Source organism: Coregonus clupeaformis, chromosome 7 (assembly GCF_020615455.1).
Source record: "Coregonus clupeaformis isolate EN_2021a chromosome 7, ASM2061545v1, whole genome shotgun sequence".
Lineage (NCBI taxonomy): Eukaryota > Metazoa > Chordata > Actinopteri > Salmoniformes > Salmonidae > Coregonus > Coregonus clupeaformis.
The window spans coordinates 62,850,013-62,874,228 of record NC_059198.1 but is presented as its reverse complement, the minus strand read 5'-3'; the positions used below and the strand labels follow the sequence as shown (position 1 = coordinate 62,874,228).

The 24,216-nt window shown below is 44.1% G+C and overlaps 1 protein-coding gene across 1 annotated transcript in view; it reads right to left on the bottom strand.

The window, feature by feature from the left end:
* The window catches only part of LOC121555373 (protein sidekick-2-like), a 327,039-nt gene that overhangs the window by 77,454 nt on the left and 225,369 nt on the right, over positions 1-24,216 (bottom strand). The window contains exons 2-4 of the mRNA XM_041869204.2: positions 16,099-16,258; positions 6,351-6,457; positions 1,000-1,147 (exon numbers count right to left, since the gene is read on the bottom strand). Of these exons, the coding sequence (XP_041725138.2) occupies positions 1,000-1,147; positions 6,351-6,457; positions 16,099-16,258 (415 nt within the window). The remainder of the gene's footprint in view (positions 1-999; positions 1,148-6,350; positions 6,458-16,098; positions 16,259-24,216) is intronic.

The following is a 24,216-nucleotide window of genomic DNA, read 5'->3' as shown; positions in this document are numbered from 1 at the left end:
AGCGCACAAACACACAAACACACACTGATGTGACGATGCATACAAAACACACGAACACACACATGCACACGAACACACACACGCACACGAACACACACACACGAACACACACACACACACACATACACACACACACACACAGACACACACAGACACACAGACACACACACAGACACGGTTATACACACACAGTGGCATACTGTCAATCAAAGCAGGTCATAAATAGAGGGCTTTTGTCCATCAGGTCTAATTGTCTCCCCTGCTGCCTGCTGCTCTCTCTACCTTTCAATCATCCCTGCCTCCCAACACACCCACACACACACACACACACACACACACACACACACACATTCACACACACACATTCACACACACACACACACACACACACACACACACACACACACACACACACACACACACACACACACACACACACACACACACACACACACACACACACACACACACACCCTGCTGCCTGCTGCTCTGCCTGCATCTCTCTATCCTTCAATCATCCCTGCATGCCTGCTGCAGAGTCAACACACACAGCCTGAATAAGAACAGCCTGAATAAGAACAGCATTGATCAGTGTGAGCACTGAGTATCAGACAGCTGTACGTAGGTTCATCAGTAATTCTGCTCAAACACCAGACGGGGAGGATTGATAAACCATCGTAGTTATTGAACCTATCCTAAAGCTACCCACAGCAGCTCTCCAGTGAAAAGTGAAGGATATTGCTTCTGCAGTTCAGTGTTCAGACAAACAGGTAGATCTACGTCATACCACGGTTCAAATACAAAGAGGGAAAGAGGGGGTTTAAACTGGTATTTCAACCTTAGTCTAGTACAGTACGTACACACACACACACACACACACACAAGTACACCCCCCCACACACACACACACACACACAAATGACCTGCCCCCCCACCCCATCCCTCCCAGCCCTCTCACACAAAATAACATTAGGTACATATAGATAAAGCTGAATTTACATGCGACTGCTGGCGGGTATCTTGCGTCCGTCCCTGAACCAGGTAATCTGTGGTCGTGGGAAGCTGTGGATGCGTGGAGCCTGGATTAGAGCAGCCTCTCCCTGGGACACAGTCTGGGAACGCTCCCCCTCCACAAAATCACCCATATCTGGGGGAGGAGGGAGAGGGGGGAGGGAGGGAGAGGGGGGTGGGATAAGGGGGAGGTAGAGAGAGGGGGAGGAGAGAGGGGAAGAGGTAGGGAAGAGAGAAGGAAAGCGGGAGAGAGGGATAGAAAGTCATCAGGAAAGAACTTGAGAAATAAATAGAGAGAGAGAAAGAGAGAGAGGAGCAAGAGAGAGAGAGAGAGAGGAGAGAGAGCGAGAGAGAGAGGAGAGAGAGAGACAGGAGAGACAGAGAGAGAGACAGAGAGAGAGAGATAGAGAGAGATAGAGAGAGAGAGGGGGGAGAGAGAGAGAGAGCGAGAGAGAGAGAGAGAGAGAGAGAGAGAGAGAGAGAGAGGGAGAGAGAGATAGAGAGAGAGACAGGAGAGAGAGAGAGAGAGAGACAGAGAGAGACAGAGAGAGCGAGAGAGAGAGAGAGAGAGAGAGAGAGAGAGAGAGAGAGAGAGAGAGAGAGAGAGAGAGAGAGAGAGAGAGAGAGAGAGAGAGAGAGAGAGAGAGAGAGAGAGAGAGAGAGAGAGAGACATATATATCAACGAATTGGCGAGGGCACTAGAACAGTCTGCAGCACCCGGCCTCACCCTACTAGAATCTGAAGTCAAACGTTTACTGTTTGCTGATGATCTGGTGCTTCTGTCCCCAACCAAGGAGGGCCTACAGCAGCACCTAGATCTTCTGCACAGATTCTGTCAGACCTGGGCCCTGACAGTTAATCTCAGTAAGACAAAAATAATGGTGTTCCAAAAAAGGTCCAGTTGCCAGGACCTAAATACAAATTCCATCTAGACACCGTTGCCCTAGAGCACACAAGAAACGATACATACCTCGGCTTAAACATCAGCGCCACAGGTAATTTCCACAAAGGGCCTTCTATGCCATCAAAAGGAACATAAAATTCGACATACCAATTAGGATCTGGCAAAAAATACTTGAATCAGTTATAGAACCCATTGATCACCAACCAAGAATTCACAAAATGGGACAAACACCAAATTGAAACTCTGCATACAGAATTCTACAAAAATATCCTCCGTGTACAACGTAAAACACCAAATAATGCATGCAGAGCAGAATTAGGCCGATACCCACTAATGATCAAAATCCAGAAAAGAGCTGTTAAATTCTACAACCACCTAAAAGGAAGCGATTCCCAAACCTTCCATAACAAAGGCATTCCCTACAGAGAGATGAACATTGAGAAGAGTCCCTTAAGCAAGCTGGTCCTGGGGCTCTGTTCACAAACACAAACAGACCCCACAGAGCCCCAGGACAGCAACACAATTAGACCCAACCAAATCATGAGAAAACAAAAAGAGAATTACTTGACACATTGGAAAGAATTTACAAACAAAACAGAGCAAACTAGAATGCTATTTGGCTGGAACAGAGTACACAGTGGCAGAATACCTGACCACTGTGACTGACTCAAAATTAAGGAAATCTTTGACTATGTACAGACTCAGTGAGCATAGCCTTGCTATTGAGAAAGGCCGCTGTAGGCAGACCTGGCCCACAGAATGAGGTGGAAACTGAGCTGCACTTCCTAACTTCCTGCCAAATGATTTGTGACCTGTTGCCACAAGAAAAGGGCAACCAGTGAAGAACAAACGACACACAACTAATCTTCTCCTTTCCCCCTTCTGATAACCAGGTGGCGAATCGCATTTCTGCATGTCTGGCAGACATATCAGTGTGGATGACGGATCACCACCTCAAGCTGAACCTCGGCAAGACGGAGCTGCTCTTCCTCCCGGGGAAGGACTGCCCGTTCCATGATCTCGCCATCACTGTTGACAACTCCGTTGTGTCCTCCTCCCAGAGTGCAAAGAGCCTTGGCGTGACCCTGGACAACACCCTATCGTTCTCCGCTAACATCAAGGCGGTGACCCGATCCTGTAGGTTCATGCTCTACAACATTCGGAGAGTACGACCCTGCCTTAAACAGGAAGCGGCACAGGTCCTAATCCAGGCACTTGTCATCTCCCGTCTGGATTACTGCAACTCGCTGTTGGCTGGGTTCCCTGCCTGTGCCATTAAACCCCTACAAGTCATCCAGAATGCCGCAGCCCGTCTGGTGTTCAACCTTCCTAAGTTCTCTCACGTCACCCCGCTCCTCCGCACACTCCACTGGCTTCCAGTTGAAGCTTGCGTCTGCTACAAGACCATGGTGCTTGCCTACGGAGCTGTGAGGGGAACGGCACCTCCGTACCTTCAGGCTCTGATCAGTCCCTACACCCAAACGAGGGCATTGCGTTCATCCACCTCTGGCCTGCTGGCCCCCCTACCTCTGCGGAAGCACAGTTCCCGCTCAGCCCAGTCAAAACTGTTCGCTGCTCTGGCACCCCAATGGTGGAACAAGCTCCCTCACTCACCACCTTCCGGAGACACTTGAAACCCCACCTCTTTAAGGAATACCTGGGATAGGATAAAGTAATCCTTCTACCCCCCCTTACCCCCCAAAAAAAAAAAAAAAAAAAAAAACATATTGTAAAGTGGTTATCCCACTGGCTATAAGGTGAATGCACCAATTTGTAAGTCGCTCTGGATAAGAGCGTCTGCTAAATGACGTAAATGTAAAAACAAACACCATTTTAAATACAACCTATATTGATATTTTTATTTTTAATTTTTTTGTACTTTAAGTATAATGCACATCATTATAACACCGTATATAGACATAATATGACATTTGGAATGTCTCTATTCTTTTGTGAGTGTAATGTTTACTGTTTTATATTGTTTATTTCACTTTTGTTTATTATCTATGTCACTTGCTTTGGCAATGTTAACATACTTTTCCCATGCCAATAAAGCCCTTAAATTGAATTGAATTGAATTGGAATTGAATTGAAATTAAATTGAATTGAAAGAAAGAGAGAGAGAGGGTGAAAAACCACAGTGTGCCATCACAGCTGCAATATTTGTGACCTGTTGCCACAAGAAAAGGGCAACCAGTGAAGAACAAACACCATTGTAAATACAACCCATATTTATGTTTATTTATTTTCCCATTTGTACTTTAACTATTTGCACATTGTTACAACACTGTATTTACAGTGGGGAAAAAAAGTATTTAGTCAGCCACCAATTGTGCAAGTTCTCCCACTTAAAAAGATGAGAGAGGCCTGTAATTTTCATCATAGGTACACGTCAACTATGACAGACAAAATGAGAAAAAAAAATCCAGAAAATCACATTGTAGGATTTTTAATGAATTTATTTGCAAATTATGGTGGAAAATAAGTATTTGGTCAATAACAAAAGTTTCTCAATACTTTGTTATATACCCTTTGTTGGCAATGACACAGGTCAAACGTTTTCTGTAAGTCTTCACAAGGTTTTCACACACTGTTGCTGGTATTTTGGCCCATTCCTCCATGCAGATCTCCTCTAGAGCAGTGATGTTTTGGGGCTGTCGCTGGGCAACATGGACTTTCAACTCCCTCCAAAGATTTTCTATGGGGTTGAGATCTGGAGACTGGCTAGGCCACTCCAGGACCTTGAAATGCTTCTTACGAAGCCACTCCTTCGTTGCCCGGGCAGTGTGTTTGGGATCATTGTCATGCTGAAAGACCCAGCCACGTTTCATCTTCAATGCCCTTGCTGATGGAAGGAGGTTTTCACTCAAAATCTCACGATACATGGCCCCATTCATTCTTTCCTTTACACGGATCAGTCGTCCTGGTCCCTTTGCAGAAAAACAGCCCCAAAGCATGATGTTTCCACCCCCATGCTTCACAGTAGGTATGGTGTTCTTTGGATGCAACTCAGCATTCCAAACATGACGAGTTGAGTTTTTACCAAAAAGTTATATTTTGGTTTCATCTGACCATATGACATTCTCCCAATCCTCTTCTGGTTCATCCAAATGCACTCTAGAAAACTTCAGACGGGCCTGGACATGTACTGGCTTAAGCAGGGGGACACGTCTGGCACTGCAGGATTTGAGTCCTTGGCGGCGTAGTGTGTTACTGATGGTAGGCTTTGTTACTTTGGTCCCAGCTCTCTGCAGGTCATTCACTAGGTCCCCCCGTGTGGTTCTGGGATTTTTGCTCACCGTTCTTGTGATCATTTTGACCCCACGGGGTGAGATCTTGCGTGGAGCCCCAGATTGAGGGAGATTATCAGTGGTCTTGTATGTCTTCCATTTCCTAATAATTGCTCCCACAATTGATTTCTTCAAACCAAGCTGCTTACCTATTGCAGATTCAGTCTTCCCAGCCTGGTGCAGGTCTACAATTTTGTTTCTGGTGTCCTTTGACAGCTCTTTGGTCTTGGCCATAGTGGAGTTTGGAGTGTGACTGTTTGAGGTTGTGGACAGGTGTCTTTTATACTGATAACAAGTTCAAACAGGTGCCATTAATACAGGTAACGAGTGGAGGACAGAGGAGCCTCTTAAAGAAGAAGTTACAGGTCTGTGAGAGCCAGAAATCTTGCTTGTTTGTAGGTGACCAAATACTTATCTTCCACCATAATTTGCAAATAAATTCATAAAAAATCCTACAATGTGATTTTCTGGATTTTTTTCCCACAATTTGTCTGTCATAGTTGACGTGTACCTGTGATGAAAATTACAGGCCTCTCTCATCTTTTTAAGTGGGAGAACTTGCACAATTGGTGGCTGACTAAATACTTTTTTCCCCCACTGTATACATAATATGACATTTGAAATGTCTTTATTCTTTTGAAACTTCTGAGTGTAATGTTTACTGTTAATATTTATTGTTTATTTCACTTTTGTTTACTATCTACTTCACTTGCTTTGGCAATGTTAACACACGTTTCCCATGCCAATAAAGCCCTTAAATTGAAATTGAATTGAGAGAGAGAGAGGGAGAGATAGAGAGAGAGAGAGAGAGAGAGAGAGAGAGAGAGAGAGAGTGAGAGAGAGAGAGAGAGAGAGAGATAGAGTGCGAGAGAGAGGGAGTGAGAGATAGAGAGAGAGAGAGAGAGAGAGAGAGAGAGAGAGAGAGAGAGAGAGAGAGAGAGAGAGAGAGAGAGAGAGAGAGAGAGAGAGAGAGAGAGAGAGAGAGAGAGAGAGAGAGAGAGAGAGAGAGAGAAAGAGAAAGAGAGATAGAGAAAGAGAAAGAGAGAGAGAGAGAGAAAGAGAAAGAGAAAGAGAAAGAGAAAGAGAAAGAGAAAGAGAAAGAGAAAGAGAGGAGACACACACACATACAGTGGACTGCTACTTACAGGCGACCTGTACTTCAGTGCTGCTCTGCATGATGGCTCCTACTCTGTTTCTAACGATGCATCTGTAGAAACCAGCATGGGAGCGGTCCAGAGACGGGATCAGGTACCTAATGGATGGACACACACACACACACACACACACACACATAAACATACACACACACAAACACAAACACATTAACACACACACCCGGTACAGCTATTAGTCATTGTCAATAGTAACTACTGTGAAGGACACATAGGTATGGCTTTGTCGTCAATGTACAGAATGTAGTGGCTAAGTATCTACTAGTAACTGAAGTTACTGAAGTAAGTAACTGGAGTAAGTAACTGGAGTAAGTACCTACTACTAACTGAAGTAAGTAACTGAAGTAAGTAACTGGAGTAAGTACCTACTACTAACTGAAGTAAGTAACTGAAGTAAGTAACTGAAGTAAGTAACTGGAGTAAGTACCTACTACTAACTGAAGTAAATAACTGAAGTAAGTAACTGAAGTAAGTAACTGGAGTAAGTACCTACTACTAACTTAAGTAAATAACTGAAGTAAGTAACTGAAGTAAGTACCTACTACTAACTGAAGTAAATAACTGAAGTAAGTAACTGAAGTAAGTAACTGGAGTAAGTACCTACTACTAACTGAAGTAAATAACTGAAGTAAGTAACTGAAGTAAGTAACTGGAGTAAGTACCTACTACTAACTGAAGTAAATAACTGAAGTAAGTAACTGAAGTAAGTAACTGGAGTAAGTACCTACTACTAACTGAAGTAAGTAACTGAAGTAAGTAACTGAAGTAACTGAAGTCTGGTAGATCGATGCATTGCACCCTTTTTGTTTCTAAAGCCTCCTGCATAAACATCCACCGTACCTTACTTCATTGTTAACCTACAGACGTACGAGATACCAGACCCGGTCTCTGGGATGGCTAACTCTGGGAATACCTTCGAGCTCCACTGAGTTTAGGTAGATCTGCTTTTCATTTTTTTACACCTTACTTGTGGAATAATCACCAAGGCGCTCTAAAATGGAATGAATTGGTGCCTCTAGGGCAATTCAAAAGGTTGATTGATTACCTTTTTACTGAAAAATATGTTTGTTTTCTATGATTGTGTTTTGCTTTTCATGTATTGATGTGAATATGTATGTGAATAGTGATGTGTATAGTGTACGTATATTGAGGTGCTTTGATGTGTATTGATGTGTATACAGGGATCATCTGTGAAAGAGACCTTGGTCTCAGCATGACTCCCTGTTGAAATAAAATATATAAAACTATACATCCAGGAGTTAACTGCTAATGTCACTTAACAGTTGTCTGTCCTCTCCTACTCTCATCTGGCTTGCTCTCTCCTTGCCCTCGCATGCTCTGTCTCTGTCACCTTCTCTCTGTGTCTTTCTGACTCTCTCTCTCTCTCTCTCTCTCTCTCTCTCTCTCTCTCTCTCTCTCTCTCTCTCTCTCTCTCTCTTTCTCTCTCTCTCCCTCTTTCTGCCCTCTCTCCATTGTACCTATGAATGACTGCAAGCTAAAAGTGCTTGGGTAAATGAACCAGACTTCTCTGCCAGTCAAAAGGACTATTTTGGCGATGAGGTGGGTAGCTAATGGATATAACCTGAGCAGTGCCAGTGGTCATTCACACTTCGGGTCATATGGCCTGAGGACAGCAAGACAGAGTCCAACCCTTTGATTGATAGGAGTCACTAAGCAGCCATTGTTAGACCCACGATCCCTCAGGAGTGGCATCACATTAACACTGGCTCCGTCCCAAATGGCACCCTATTCCCTTTATAGTGCACTATGTTTGACCAAGGCCCGTAGGGAATGGCGTGCCATTTGGGATTGCACCCACTGTCTGTACTGTAGGTTATTCATTACATAACTCCTAGCTCTCCAGACAGAGGGGCATTCATGTTAAATGATGTGTAGGAGTTAAATCCTCTGAGGTTTTAGCTGACTGGCTGGCTGGCTGTGTCCCAGTCATTTAATTGGCCTGGTTAATAAAGCTTCCCAGTGAGAAGTTTCTATCTGTGTGTGTCGCCATGCGGTGCTATTGGAGTGGAGCTGGTTCTGTGTGTTGCTATTGGAGGGATAAACATTCTGTACGTTGCGATTCGAGGGGTGTTAGCTGATTCCCTGCGTTGTTATTGAAACAGACAGCTGATTCTCTGGTTTACTTTATTCCATTCTAGTCTCTTTGATCAGTACTGGTGGTGAATGATTAGCAGGGAGGGGGTCTGACTGACTAACTGACTGACTGACTGACTGCATTGACTGACTGACTGCACTGAAAGACTGACTGCACTGACTGACTGACTGCACTGACTGACTGACTGCACTGACTTACTGACTGCACTGACTTACTGACTGCACTGACTTACTGCACTAACTGACTGAATTACTGACTTACTGCACTAACTGACTGACTGACTGACTGACTGACTGACTGACTTACTGCACTAACTGACTGACTGACTGACTGACTGACTGACTGACTTACTGCACTAACTGACTGACTGACTGACTAACTGACTGACTGACTGACTGATTGACTGACTTAATTACTTACTGCCTGACTGCACTGACTGACTGCATTGACTGACTGACTGCACTGACTGACTGACTGACTGACTGACTTACTGAACTGAATGACTAACTAACTGACTTGGCTGACTGACTGACTGCACTGACTGACCGACTTACTGCACAGACTGACTGACTGCACTGACTGACTGACTGACTTACTGCACTGACTGACTGACTGACTGCACTGACTTACTGACTGACTTACTGACTGACTGCACTGACTTACTGACTGACTGCACTGACTTACTGACTGACTGACTGACTGCACTGACTGACTGACTGACTGACTGACTGACTGCACTGACTGACTGCACTGACTGCACTGACTGACTTTACTGACTGACTGACTGACTGCACTGACTGACTGACTGACTGACTTGACTGACTGACTGCACTGACTGACTGACTGCACTGTCTGACTGACTGACTGCACTGACTGACTGACTGCACTGACTGCACTGACTGACTAACTTACTGCACTGACTGACTGCACTGACTGACTGACTGACTGACTGACTGACTGACTGCACTGACTGACTGACTGACTGCACTGACTTACTGACTGACTGACTTACTGACTGCACTGACTGACTGCACTGACTGACTGACTGCACTGACTTACTGACTGACTGACTGACTGACTGCACTGACTGACTGACTGACTGACTGACTGACTTGACTGACTGACTGACTGCACTGACTGACTGCACTGACTGACTGACTGACTGCACTGACTGACTGACTGCACTGCACTGCACTGACTTACTGCACTGACTGACTGACTTACTGACTGACTGACTTACTTACTGCATGACTGACTGCACTGACTGACTGACTGACTGACTGACTTACTGCACTGACTGCACTGACTGACTGCATGACTGCCTGACTGACTGACTGCCTGACTGACTGCACTGACTGACTGACTGCACTGACTTACCGACTGACTTACTGCACTGACTGACTGACTGACTGACTGACTGCACAGACTGACTGACTGACTGCACTGACTGACTGCACTGACTGACTGCACTGACTTACTGACTGACTGACTGACTGACTGCACTGACTGACTGACTGACTGACTGACTGACTTGACTGACTGACTGACTGACTGACTGACTGACTGCACTGACTGACTGACTGCACTGACTGACTGACTGACTGCACTGACTGACTGACTGCACTGCACTGCACTGCACTGCACTGCACTGCACTGCACTGACTTACTGCACTGACTGACTGACTGACTGACTTACTTACTGCATGACTGACTGCACTGACTGACTTACTGCACTGACTGCACTGACTGACTGCCTGACTACCTGACTGACTGACTGCCTGACTGACTGCACTGACTGACTGACTGCACTGACTTACTGACTGCACTGATTTACTGACTGACTGCACTGACTGACTGCACTGACTGACTGCACTGACTTACCGACTGACTTACTGCACTGACTGACTGACTGACTGACTGACTGCACAGACTGACTGACTGACTGACTGACTGCACTGACTGACTGACTGCACTGACTGACTGACTGACTGACTTACTGCACTGACTGACTGACTGCACTGACTGACTGACTTAATGCACTGACTGACTGACTGACTGACTCACTGACTTACTTCACTGACTGACTGCACTGACTGACTGACTGACTGACTGACTGACTTACTGCACTGACTGGACTGACTAAACTGACTGACTGACTGACTGGCTGTGAACCAGACGTAGCACTAGCACCTTGACATGTGGTAGAGTTATAGAGAGTTACAGAGAGAGTTACAGAGCATTATAGAGAGTTACAGAGAGTTACAGAGAGTTATAGAGAGTTACAGATAGTTACAGAGAGTTACAGAGAGTTACAGAGAGTTACAGAGTGTTATAGAGAGTTACAGAGAGTTATAGAGAGTTATAGAGAGTTACAGAGAGTTATAGAGAGTTATAGAGAGTTACAGAGAGTTACAGAGTTACATTTTTTACATTTTAGTCATTTAGCAGACGCTCTTATCCAGAGCGACTTACAGTTAGTGAGTGCATATATTTATTTATTTATTTTTCATACTGGCCCCCTGTGGGAATCGAAACCACAACCCTGGCGTTGCAAACGCCATGCTCTACCAACTGAGCTACATCCCTGCCGGCCATTCCCTCCCCTACCCTGGACGACGCTGGGCCAATTGTGCGCCGCCCCATGGGTCTCCCGGTCGCAGCCGGCTACGACAGAGCCTGGATACGAACCAGGATCTCTAGTGGCACAGCTAGCACAGCGATGCAGTGCCTTTGACCACTGCACCACTCAGGAGTAGAGAGTTAGAGTGAGTTAGAGAGAGAGTTAGAGAAAGAGACAGAGAGAGAGAGAGAGAGAGAGAGAGAGAGAGAGAGAGAGAGAGAGAGAGAGAGAGAGAGAGAGAGAGAGAGAGAGAGAGAGAGACAGAGGGAGAGACAGAGCATTCCCTCCCAAATATGCCCCCCTGGACACAACAATGACAAAACAACCACCAAAAACGGGTCACAGCTCCTGCAGCTCTGTCGCACGCTGGGTCTGTTCCCTATCAAATCTAAAATCTTCAAGAAGACAACCTAAGAAAATTAACAACAATGACAAATGCTTTGATGAAGAATGTAAAAACCTGAGAAAGAAATAGAGAAACCTGTAAAACCAAAAACATAGAGACCCAGAAAACCTGATCCTACGCCTTCACTATGGTAAATCACTAAAACAATACAGAAATACATTACGGAAAAAGAAGGAACAGCACGTAAAAAATCAGCTCAATGTAATTGAAGAATCCATAGAATCTAACCACTTCTGGGAACACACTAAACAAACAACAACACAAAGAGTTATCTATCCAAAACGGAGATGTATGGATAAACCACTTCTCCAATCTTTTTGGCTCTATAACATAGAACAAACAGCAAAAACATGATCAAATACACATTTTAGAATCAACTATTAAAGACTACCAGAACCCACTGGATTCTCCAATGACATTGCATGAACTAAAGGACAAAATACAAACCCTCCAACCGAAAAAGGCCTGTGGTGTTGATGGTATCCTCAATGAAATGATAAAATATACAGACCACAAATTCCAATTGGCTATACTTAAACTCGTTAATAATCCTTAGCTTTGGCATCGTCCCCAATATTTGGAACCAAGGACTGATCACCCCAATCCACAAAAGTGGAGACAAATTTGACCCCAATAACTACTGTGGGATATGCGTCAACAGAAAATATCATTAACAGCAGGCTCATACATTTCCTCAGTGAAAACAATGTACTGAGCAAATGTCAAATTGGCTTTCCAATTCCATCTAGACACCATTGCCCTAGAGCACACAAAACACTATACGTATCTCAGCCTAAACATCAGCGCCACAGGTAGCTTCCACAAAGCTGTGAACGATCTGGGAGACAAGGCAAGAAGGGCCTTCTACGCCATCAAAAGGAACATATAATTCGACATACCAATTAGGAAATGGCTAAAAATACTTGAATCAGTTATAGAACCCATTGCCCTTTATGGTTGTGAGGTCTGGGGTCCGCTCACCAACCAATAATTCACAAAATGGGACAAACACCAAATAATGCAGAAAATAACCGTTAAATTCTACAACCACCTAAAAGGAAGCGATTCCCAAACCTTCCATAACAAAGCCATCACCTACAGAGAGATTAACCTGGAGAAGAGTCCACTAAGCAAGCTGGTCCTGGGGATCTGTTCACAAACACAAACAGACCCCACAGAGACCCATGACAGCAGCACAATTAGACCCAACCAAATCATGAGAAAACAAAAAGATAATTACTTGACACATTGGAAACAATTTACAAAAAAACAGAGCAAACTAGAATGCTATTTGGCTCTATACAGAGAGTACACAGTGGCAGAATAACTGACCACTGTGACCCAAAATTAAGGAAAGCTTTGACTATGTACAGACTCAGTGAGCATAGCCTTGCTATTGAGAAAGGCCGCCGTAGGCATACCTGGCTCTCAAGAGAAGACAGGCTATGTGCACACTGCCCACAAAATGAGGTGGAAACTGAGCTGCACTTCCTAACCTCCTGCCAAATGTATGACCATATTAGAGACACATATTTCCCTCAGATTACACGGACCCACAAAGAATTCTAAAACAAATCCAATTTTGATAAACTCCCATGTCTATTGGTTGAAATACCACAGTGTGCAATCACAGCAGCAATATTTGTGACCTGTTGCCACAAGGAAAGGGCAACCAGTGAAGAACAAACACCATTGTAAATACAATGCATATTTATGTTTATTTATTTTCCGTTTGGTACTTGCACATCGTTACAACACTGTATATAGACATAATATGACATTTAAATGTCTCTATTCCTTTGGAACTTTTGTGAGTGTAATGTTTACTGTTAATTTTTTATTGTTTATTTCACTTTTGTTTAATATCTATTTTACCTGCTTTGGCAATGTAAACATGTTTCCCATGCCAATAAAGCCCCTTAAATTGAAATTGAATTGAGAGAGAGAGGGGGAGGGAGGGAGAGAGAGAAAGAGCGAGAGAGAGAGAGAGCTGAGAGAGAGAGAGCTGAGAGAGAGAGAGAGAGAGAGAGAGAGAGAGAGAGAGAGAGAGAGAGAGAGAGAGAGAGAGAGAGCGAGAGAGAGAGAGAGAGAGAGCGAGAGAAGTGCCAGTTGAAGCTGGTCACTAGATTCCATTAACACCAGCTTGGAATGCTCCGGCAGCAATGGAAACACTCTTCTTAAAGTTCATGTTCAGAAAAATACATCTCATTCATTGTTGGTGGAGCGAGAGAGGAACGGAAGAGGAGCAATATCCCACCATTCACCCTGTAGCCGTGACATTGCTGTTGCTATGGTAAACCATGGGTAAAGTAAAGTAGTAACTCAACGAAGTAAACAACATTCACCCTGTAGCCGTGACATTGCTGTTGCTATGGTAAACCATGGGTAAAGTAAAGTAGTAACTCAACGAAGTAAACAACATTCACCCTGTAGCCGTGACATTGCTGTTGCTATGGTAAACCATGGGTAAAGTAAAGTAGTAACTCAACGAAGTAAACAACATTCACCCTGTAGCCGTGACATTGCTGTTGCTATGGTAAACCATGGGTAAAGTAAAGTAGTAACTCAACGAAGTAAACAACATTCACCCTGTAGCCGTGACATTACTGTTGCTATGGTAAACCATGGGTAAAGTAAAGTAGTAACTCAACGAAGTAAACAACATTCACCCTGTAGCCGTGACATTGCTGTTGCTATGGTAAACCATGGGTAAAGTAAAGTAGTAACTCAACGAAGTAAACAACATTCACCCTGTAGCCGTGACATTGCTGTTGCTATGGTAAACCATGGGTAAAGTAAAGTAGTAACTCAACGAAGTAAACAACATTCACCCTGTAGCCGTGACATTGCTGTTGCTATGGTAAACCATGGGTAAAGTAAAGTAGTAACTCAACGAAGTAAACAACATTCACCCTGTAGCCGTGACATTGCTGTTGCTATGGTAAACCATGGGTAAAGTAAAGTAGTAACTCAACGAAGTAAACAACATTCACCCTGTAGCCGTGACATTACTGTTGCTATGGTAAACCATGGGTAAAGTAAAGTAATAGCTCAACGAAGTAAACAACATTCAACTGCAATCGTGATACCAACACAAAAACATCCTGAAAGAAAAATATTTTTTCATTCCTTTCATGGACTTTAAAAGACTAGAGGGAGGCACACAAATTGTCACAGAATCAAAATCAGAATGAATGTGTTTTAGAACAGAAATAAAACCGTCATCTCTTAATGGTAATGTGGCCGCCCTGTTAGTGAGTAGAGACACAGGAAGGTGTTGTAAATCAGAATAAAAGACCCACCCACCCTTTAGAAACAAGACAGGATATCTCCAGGGAGATATAGAGACAAATATGTCCTGAATAAATCCATTAAAATTGTTTTGAAAATGAATAAATATGGAAAACAAACGAGCCATTAGTCCCATCTAAATGGAACCTAAGAGTCCCTGTGTAGAACAGTAATTACAGAAGATGAATAATAGGGAGGATATTTAGAGCCTCAAACTCAGCCTGGCCTGTTAGTTAACTCTCCCCTTAGTAGCACGCCTCAACCTCAGCCTGGCCTGTTAGTTAACTCTCTCCTTAGTAGCACGCCTCAACCTCAGCTTGGCCTGTTAGTTAACTCTCCCCTTAGTAGCACGCTTCAACCTCAGCCTGGCCTGTTAATTAACTCTCCCCTTAGTAGCACACCTCAGCCTCAGCCTGGCCTGTTAGTTAACTCTCCCCTTAGTAGCACGCCTCAACCTCAGCCTGTCCTGGCCTGTTAGTTAACCCTCCCCTTAGTAGCATGCCTCAACCTCAGCCTGGCCTGTTAGTTAACTCTCCCCTTAGTAGCATGCCTCAATCTCAGCCTGGCCTGTTAGTTAACTCTCCCCTTAGTAGCATGCCTCAACCTCAGCCTGGCCTGTTAGTTAACTCTCCCCTTAGTAGCACACCTTAACCTGAGCTGTTAGTTAACTCTCCACTTAATAGCACGCCTCAACCTCAACTAGCATGTTAGTTAACTCTCCTATTAGATCTGAACCTGGAGATATATCTGTAGATAGATCTGAACATGGTGGTAGATCTGAACCTGGAAATAGATCTGAACCTGGAGATAGATCGGTAGATAGATCTAAACCTGTAGATAGAGCTGTAGATAGATCTGAATCTGGAGATAAATCTGAACCTGGAGTTAGATCTGAACCTGGAGACAGATCTGAACCTGGAGGTAGATATGTAGATATATCTGAACCTGGAGATATATCTGAACCTGGAGATATATCTGAACCTGGAGATAGACCTGAACCTGGAGATAGATCTGAACCTGGAGATTGATCTGAACCTGGAGATAGATCTGAACCTGGAGATTGATCTGAACCTGGAGATTGATCTGAACATGGAGCTAGATCTGAACCTGGAGATTGATCTGAACCTGGAGATAGATCTGAACCTGGAGATTGATCTGAACCTGGAGATAGATCTGAACCTGGAGATAGATCTGAACCTGAAGATTGATCTGAACCTGGAGATTGATCTTAACCTGTACTCCAGAGAGAAGCGTGTGAGCTCAGTGTACCTGTAGGTCTGAACCTCACCTGTACTCCAGAGAGAAGCGTGTGAGCTCAGTGGCATTGTAGAGCCATTTAAACTCCAGAGGCCAGCTGCCCTCAGCCATACAGGTAAGAACCAGCCTGTTACGCTCCAGGTGAACCTGGGTCTGCACCGGCACCATCTTAAAGTAGGGGGGAACGTCATCTACAGAGGGGAAGCAAGGGGAGAGAGGGAGAGAGGGAGGGAGGTGGCAGGAGAGAGGGAAACAGGGAGAGAGGAAGAGAGAGGGAAAGAGGGAGAGAGGGATGGGAGAGGGAGAGAGGGAGACAATTTATACAATTGTACTTTGGACCTCTAAAACTTTAAGATGATTTGGTATTACATATTACTCATATTACATGCAAATTTAGCAACTTAATTTTACAGTTTTTTACGATTGCTTACACACTAAAATTAAACTTTTCCCACAATTAGCAAAACCTTACACTCAAGGAGCAAAACACAAGGCTAGATTTGCACAACTGTAAGCACATTGTCAGCTTCACACTATTTGCAAAACATTACACACAGTGATTTGCAAAACACTAAACACACTTGTATACATCAGACACAGAAGTATATCATGATGTCACTTCCTTGCAATTCCAAAGCACTGACTGTGAAATTACCACACCTATGAGCCAATCTGTTAAACACAGCCATCAGGTGCACAAACACATGATTGCTAAATTGTAGACACACCAATCAGGTTTAAGCACTATAAAAATGCAGCAGGTAGGTTCACCTGCCTTCAACCAAAATGGAAGGAGTCAGAAGAAGAGTGAGGGTGAGAGGAGGAGTACACAGAGGAGGAGAAGGAGGTAGAGGAAGAGGCAGAAGCCGAGCCAGAGGTCGAGGAAGACCTGAAGCAGGAGGAGAACGTGCACAAAGAAGAAGGGGACCAAACTTATCAAATGACATTTGTGCAACACTAGTGGACCATGTTGTGAACCACGGATTGACGCTGAGGGAGGCTGGACTGAGAGTTCAGCCAAATCTTAGCAGATATACAGTGGCATCTGTCATAAGGACTTTTCGACAGGAAAACAGGTAAAAGAAGATCTGTCTACAGTTACAGTAATCAGCCGCTTATTGTATGCACCATATCAGCACTTGTGATACCCCTTCCTGTGACATTGTACAGTAAGTTACATGTTTTATTCTCTACATAGAATTGAGGGTCGGGAACGACAAGGAGGAAGGGGGCCCATATTCACGCAAGAACAAGAGAGAGAGATAATAAACATGGTTTTGGCCAATAATGCTATCAGGCTCATAGAACTACAAGCCAACATTATCGGTGACCATGCCATTTTCAATAATGTCCATCAGGTCTCTCAGTCAACACTGGCACGCATCCTGAAAAGACATCAGGTTCAAATGAAACAACTTTATCGAGTGCCTTTTGAGCGGAATTCAGAGAGGGTCAAACGGCTGCGGCATGAGTATGTGGAGGTTTGTATTGTTCACTTTAGCACTGTGATGTTGAATACTGCACACATGACTTTTTTACATTGACTGTATACTAGAGCTATCCTGAACTACACAATCTTGTCTTTCACTGTATTTCAGAGAGTTTTGCAGATAGATGCTGAGGAAATCCTGCATGAATTCATATACACTGCTCAAAAAAATAAAGGGAACTCTTAAACAACACATCCTAGATCTGAATGAATGAAATAATCTTATTAAATACTTTTTTCTTTACATAGTTGAATGTGCTGACAACAAAATCACACACAAATTATCAATGAAAATCAAATTTATCAACCCATGGAGGTCTGGATTTGGAGTCACCCTCAAAATGAAAAGTGGAAAACCACACTACAGGCTGATCCAACTTTGATGTAATGTCCTTAAAACAAGTCAAAATTAGGCTCAGTAGTGTGTGTGGCCTCCACGTGCCTGTATGACCTCCCTACAACGCCTGGGCATGCTCCTGATGAGGTGGCGGATGGTCTCCTGAGGGATCTCCTCCCAGATCTGGACTAAAGCATCTGCCAACTCCTGGACAGTCTGTGGTGCAACGTGGCGTTGGTGGATGGAGTGAGACATGATGTCCCAGATGTGCTCAATTGGATTCAGGTCTGGGGAACGGGCGGGCCAGTCCATAGCATCAATGCCTTCCTCTTGCAGGAACTGCTGACACACTCCAGCCACATGAGGTCTAGCATTGTCTTGCATTAGGAGGAACCCAGGGCCAACCGCACCAGCATATGGTCTCACAAGGGGTCTGAGGATCTCATCTCGGTACCTAATGGCAGTCAGGCTACCTCTGGCGAGCACATGGAGGGCTGTGCAGCCCCCCAAAGAAATGCCACCCCACACCATGACTGACCCACCGCCAAACCGGTCATGCTGGAGGATGATGCAGGCAGCAGAACGTTCTCCACGGCGTCTCCAGACTCTGTCACGTCTGTCACATGTGCTCAGTGTGAACCTGCTTTCATCTGTGAAGAGCACAGGGCGCCAGTGGTGAATTTGCCAATCTTGGTGTTCTCTGGCAAATGCCAAACGTCCTGCACAGTGTTGGGCTGTAAGCACAACCCCCACCTGTGGACGTCGGGCCCTCATACCACCCTCATGGAGTCTGTTTCTGACCGTTTGAGCAGACACATGCACATTTGTGGCCTGCTGGAGGTCATTTTGCAGGGCTCTGGCAGTGCTCCTCCTGCTCCTCCTTGCACAAAGGCGGAGGTAGCGGTCCTGCTGCTGGGTTGTTGCCCTCCTATGGCCTCCTCCACGTCTCCTGATGTACTGGCCTGTCTCCTGGTAGCGCCTCCATGCTCTGGACACTACGCTGATAGACACAGCAAACCTTCTTGCCACAGCTCGCATTGATGTGCCATCCTGGATGAGCTGCACTACCTGAGCCACTTGTGTGGGTTGTAGACTCCGTCTGATAATACCACTAGAGTGAAAGCACCGCCAGCATTCAAAAGTGACCAAAACATCAGCCAGGAAGCATAGGAACTGAGAAGTGGTCTGTGGTCACCACCTGCAGAACCACTTCTTTATTGGGGGTGTCTTGCTAATTGCCTATAATTTCCACCTGTTGTCTATTCCATTGTGTTGTTTAAGTGTTCCCTTTATTTTTTTGAGCAGTGTATATTGATGAGGCAGGGTTCAACCTCACAAAAGCAAGAAGGAGAGGCAGAAATATCATTGGCCACAGGGCTATAATCAATGTCCCAGGGCAACGTGGGTGTAACATCACCCTTTGCGCTGCCATTTCACAGCATGGGGTTCTCCTCCGTCATGCCAAAATGGGCCCTTACAACACACCTCACATTCTCGCATTTTTGGACCGATTGCACCACATCGTCACAGCAGGTAATGAAATGCACCAGATACAATACACTATCATCTGGGACAATGAGTCATTCCACCGCTCTGCTTTGGTCCAGAACTGGTTTCAACACCATCCACAGTTGACAGTACTATACCTTCCACCATACTCTCCGTTTCTAAACCCTATCGAAGAGTTTTTCTCTGCATGGCGGTGGAAGGTTTACGATCTCCAGCCCCAGGCTCAGGTGCCCCTCATTCAAGCCATGGAGGACGCCTGTGACCAAGTCGACGCCGCAGCTGTGCAAGGATGGATTCGACATTCAAGACGGTTCTTCCTGCGTTGTCTTGCTAATGAGGATATTGCTTGTGATGTTGATGAAATTCTCTGGCCAGATCCAGCTAGGCGAAGAGATAATGTATAGTATGTTTACTGTAGTATTTTCTGTACAATATTGTCAGTTTTTTTCAGATTCTTTTTTATGTTTGTTGTTGTTGTTATTTACTGTAATTGTAACCTGTACTGGATACAGTATTTTACGTTTGTCTGTTGTTTGCTGAGCTAACAGTGTTATGCACACTACTGTAGTAGCATGAAAACTGGGACATGTTTTGTTGTGATTCTCCATGTTGACTGATTTGGGTATATGGAGAGAAATAAATGATATTTTCCTCAGTCTGCAGCATTGGTCTTGTGTAGTATTTGTATAGTTGCACTTTCTCTGTGTACTTCATTTACAGTACTCTAATCACTGAGAATTAGACTTGCTAAAAGTGTTTTAGGTTAGCAACAGCAGTGTGTAAATGGTTCAAAAAGATTGAAGTCATATGAAATGTGTGTGTTTCATATGGTAACAAAATATTGTTTTTATGAAGTCGTGTATAGTTTTGACAAAAGTGTTCCATTTTGCAAATGATCTGAAGTGTTGTGCTACTTTTTATGTAGGGTTGTGCTAATTGTGTGTAGTGTTTTGACAAACCGGGCCCTGTTTTCAAAATTGTGCTTAAACAATTGAAAACAACTGTAATAAAGAGAGAGGGGGTGGGGGGAGAGAAAGAGAGAAAGTGAATGTGTGGGTTGGGAGAGAGAGAGAATGTGGAGAGGAGAGATAGAGAGTGAGAGAGAGACAGAGAGAGAGAGAGAGAGAGAGAGAAAGAGGGAGAGTTTATAGAGAACATTTCTCCATGAAGTTTCCCCTAGCCTTATCGCTGTGACAGGATGAGCTATGCTCCGTAGAGTCCTTCATTTATCTTTATGGATAATACCTCCATATTATATAGCTACACCCAGCTAGACACACACACTGCAGCGCTGAGTGTGTGTGTGTGTCTGTGAGTGATGAGCACACATGCACGCCCAGCCCCAGCAGCTATAGCCTTTAAGGTGACACTGTAATGAACAACAGGAGACAAACTGTTTTTCATTTGAGCCGATGAGAAACTCCTGATCAGATATATTGATCTGTCTGAGTCACAGCCCAGCGGCGACAGGGTGTGTGTGTGTGTGTGAGTGTGAGTGTGAGTGTGTGAGAGTGAGTGTGCAGGGCTAGCTAATTAAAGTGTGTATTATAGATGCAGTAAGCCTCGACACTGTGGACTCCTGGGCCCTACAGATCATTCCTCTTTAACTGTCTCGTCTGTTACAGTCTGACTCATTCCATACTCTGTGTGTGTGTGTGTGTATGTGTGTGTGTATGTGTGTGTGTGTGTGTGTGTGTGTATGTGTGTGTGTGTGTGTGTGTGTGTATGTATTTGTGTGAATGTGTGTGTGTGTGTGTGTATGTGTGTGTATGTGTGTGTGTGTGTGTGTGTGTGTGTGTGTATGTGTGTGTGTGAATGTGTGTATGTGTGTGTGTGTGTGTGTGTGTGTGTGTGTGTGTGTGTGTGTGTGTATGTGTGTGCATGTGTGTGTATGTGTGTGTTTGTGTCTGTGTGTGTGTTTTGTAGAGAGAGGCACACACAGACACAAACACACACACAGACACAAACACACACACAAACACACACACACACACACACACACCACTCACAACAGCAACAACAGCATTAACGTCACCAGAGTGTTTCTATAAAAAGCAACAGATCATCTTCCTCTCTGGTGTCCTCTCAGTACTGTCACACACACACACACACACACACACACACACACACACACACACACACACACACACACGCACACACACACACACACACACACACCTTCTAACTATAACTCTATTAAGCCCCCACCTCTTCATTGATCCTTGGGAGAACAGAAATGGAACACATGACGTGTGTCCAGTGTGTGTTTTTGTGTGTTGTCTCCTCTGTAATTCCATCCCTGTGGTAAATGCATAGAGGCTAAGGGGCACATCCACTTAGCGATGCACACACACACAAACAAACACACACACACGCACACACCAGAACCCAACATTATTCCCCAATGTCGGCACTAATGCAATTAAAAAAAATACAGAACATGTGCAGCATCAGATTAGCAAAACATCTAATAGCACTGTCACGGCCCCTCCTCTGCAGTGCAGGGGCGGTTCCTCCTGCAGGCAGAGGAGGGTCGTTAGTGATTGGAGTTGGTGTGATTGGAGCCACCTGGGCTTCACTAACCACTCTCTCTCTCTCCCTGCTCCTCCAGGTATGATCCTGTTTTGTTTGTTCCTTTGTAGGTTTACTTAGTTTCCACTCAGTCATGTTCACACATACACAGATTCATGCATCCATACACCTTACCTACACCCTACATTATGACATTTCCACACTTCATTCCTTTTTCTTTGTTTAAAGTTAATAGTTTTTGGTTTACAATAAAGAACCTTTTGATTGGCCTATACCTGTTGTTCATGTCCCCTCATTTTTGCCACAGGCTATGAGCCGGCCTGTGACTGTCACGCCCTGGCTCTGGGGACTCTTAAATGTTGAGCCAGGGTGTGTAGTGTCTATGTTGTATTGTCTATGTTCATGATCTAGATCGTGTAGATCTATGTTGGCCAGGGTGGTTCCCAATCAGAGGCAGCTGATTCTCGTTGTCTCTGATTGGGAACCATACTTAGGCAGCCTGTTTTGCACAGTTCATTGTGGGATCTTGTTCCGTAAGGTTTGTTTTTGGTGTTTAACCTAGGACTTCACGTATCGTTTTGTTATTTGTATCAAGTACTCATTAAAAGATGTACGCATATCACGCTGCGCCTTGGTCTGCTTGTTATAACGATCGTGACAGTGACAGCACAAACATGGAAGCCTTTAGCCTAGCGTATTTTACTTCACACAAAGTCGCCATAAATTCAAAGCACACGCATAATTGACCCTAATGTGCTTTTGGTGCCTGAATACTTCCTATATCGAAACATTAAAAAAAATGTTTTTCCCATTTAGTTTAATTTTATTAAAAACCAAGCATAGCCTCCCCTTCTGTCAATGAAGGCAGTTTTTTTTTTGTCCTGCCCAATGCGATCGCCAACTAGTCAAGACTGTCGATAAAGAGTTTTGCTCGTAAGACCGCTTGGAAATAAATCACCAAAGCTTTATTAAAAGATCAAGTTTGAGAGGAGCAAAACAGTGAGCTGACATTCCCTTTTTATCTATGTATTGTAGGCAGGCCCACATTAAGTTTATCTGTGTATTGTAGGCAGGCACACATTAAGTTTATCTGTGTATTGTAGGCAGCCCCACATTAAGTTTATCTATGTATTGTAGGCTGGCTCACATTAAGTTTATCTATGTATTGTAGGCAGGCCCACATTAAGTTTATCTGTGTATTGTAGGCAGGCCCACATTAAGTTTATCTATGTATTGTAGGCAGGCCCACATTAAGTTTATCTATGTATTGTAGGCAGGCCCACATTAAGTTTATCTATGTATTGTAGGCAGGCCCACATTAAGTTTATCTATGTATTATAGGCAGGCCCACATTAAGTTTATCTATGTATTGTAGGCAGGCCCACATTATTTTAGCCATGCAGCTCCTGTTTTGGACGTGCGTAAAACACCCTCTATGATGTATGCTACATATGTCCATGCCCATCATGAAACGAGAGATGAGAACCGTGGTGAATACCGGTTAGCCTGTATAACGAAGGCTGGTTCAACAGCAATGTGACTGTCTTTTTTATACTATATTTTATGATATCATTGTATTTTGCATGTATTTATTGTTGAAAAAACAACACATTGATTGTTTTTGGTAAAATGTTTATTAACACTAAACTTATTCGAATGATTCACTGTCCTGGTTTAATGGTGAGAACATTCGTGGCGCATGCAACACAACTTCTGGAGAAGTGTGATTGCGATCTGTAAGATGGTTCCAATATGTTTGTAAAACATTCTATTTGGGAGCATTGTCCCTTTCTCTTTATGTTATATTGGATCTTTGTCTAGCTACTGTGAAACGTTTGGATGAGCATAAAACCCTCCATAGTCTGAGTTGTTTTAATATTACTGGCCCACGGGGAGCAATTATGGTGCCTGTGTGTATTTAGACATAGCCTATTTAAAACAAGTTGTTGTTTCGTTTCATTTAGAATTATTTGCTCTCTTTTTTAGGCCTTATTAATAATGAATTTAATCTTGCTCATTGACAATGGTTGGCATGTCCATGCTCAGCCATATTGCTATTTACAGTAGGCCTAGCCCCTATATCAGTGTGAATTCTATGTATATATTTCCATATTGAAGCCATGCAATTACTTAGAACAATGTGGACTGCAAACAGATTCAAGTGAACTTATTTGGAATAGGTCTGCCGTTACAAAGTTTGGATGATTCGCAACGCTGTAGTTGGGGTGCTCTGTGCGTCTTGTTTAATTTGCTCTGAAGTCTTTACATAGTGGCGCAGCCAA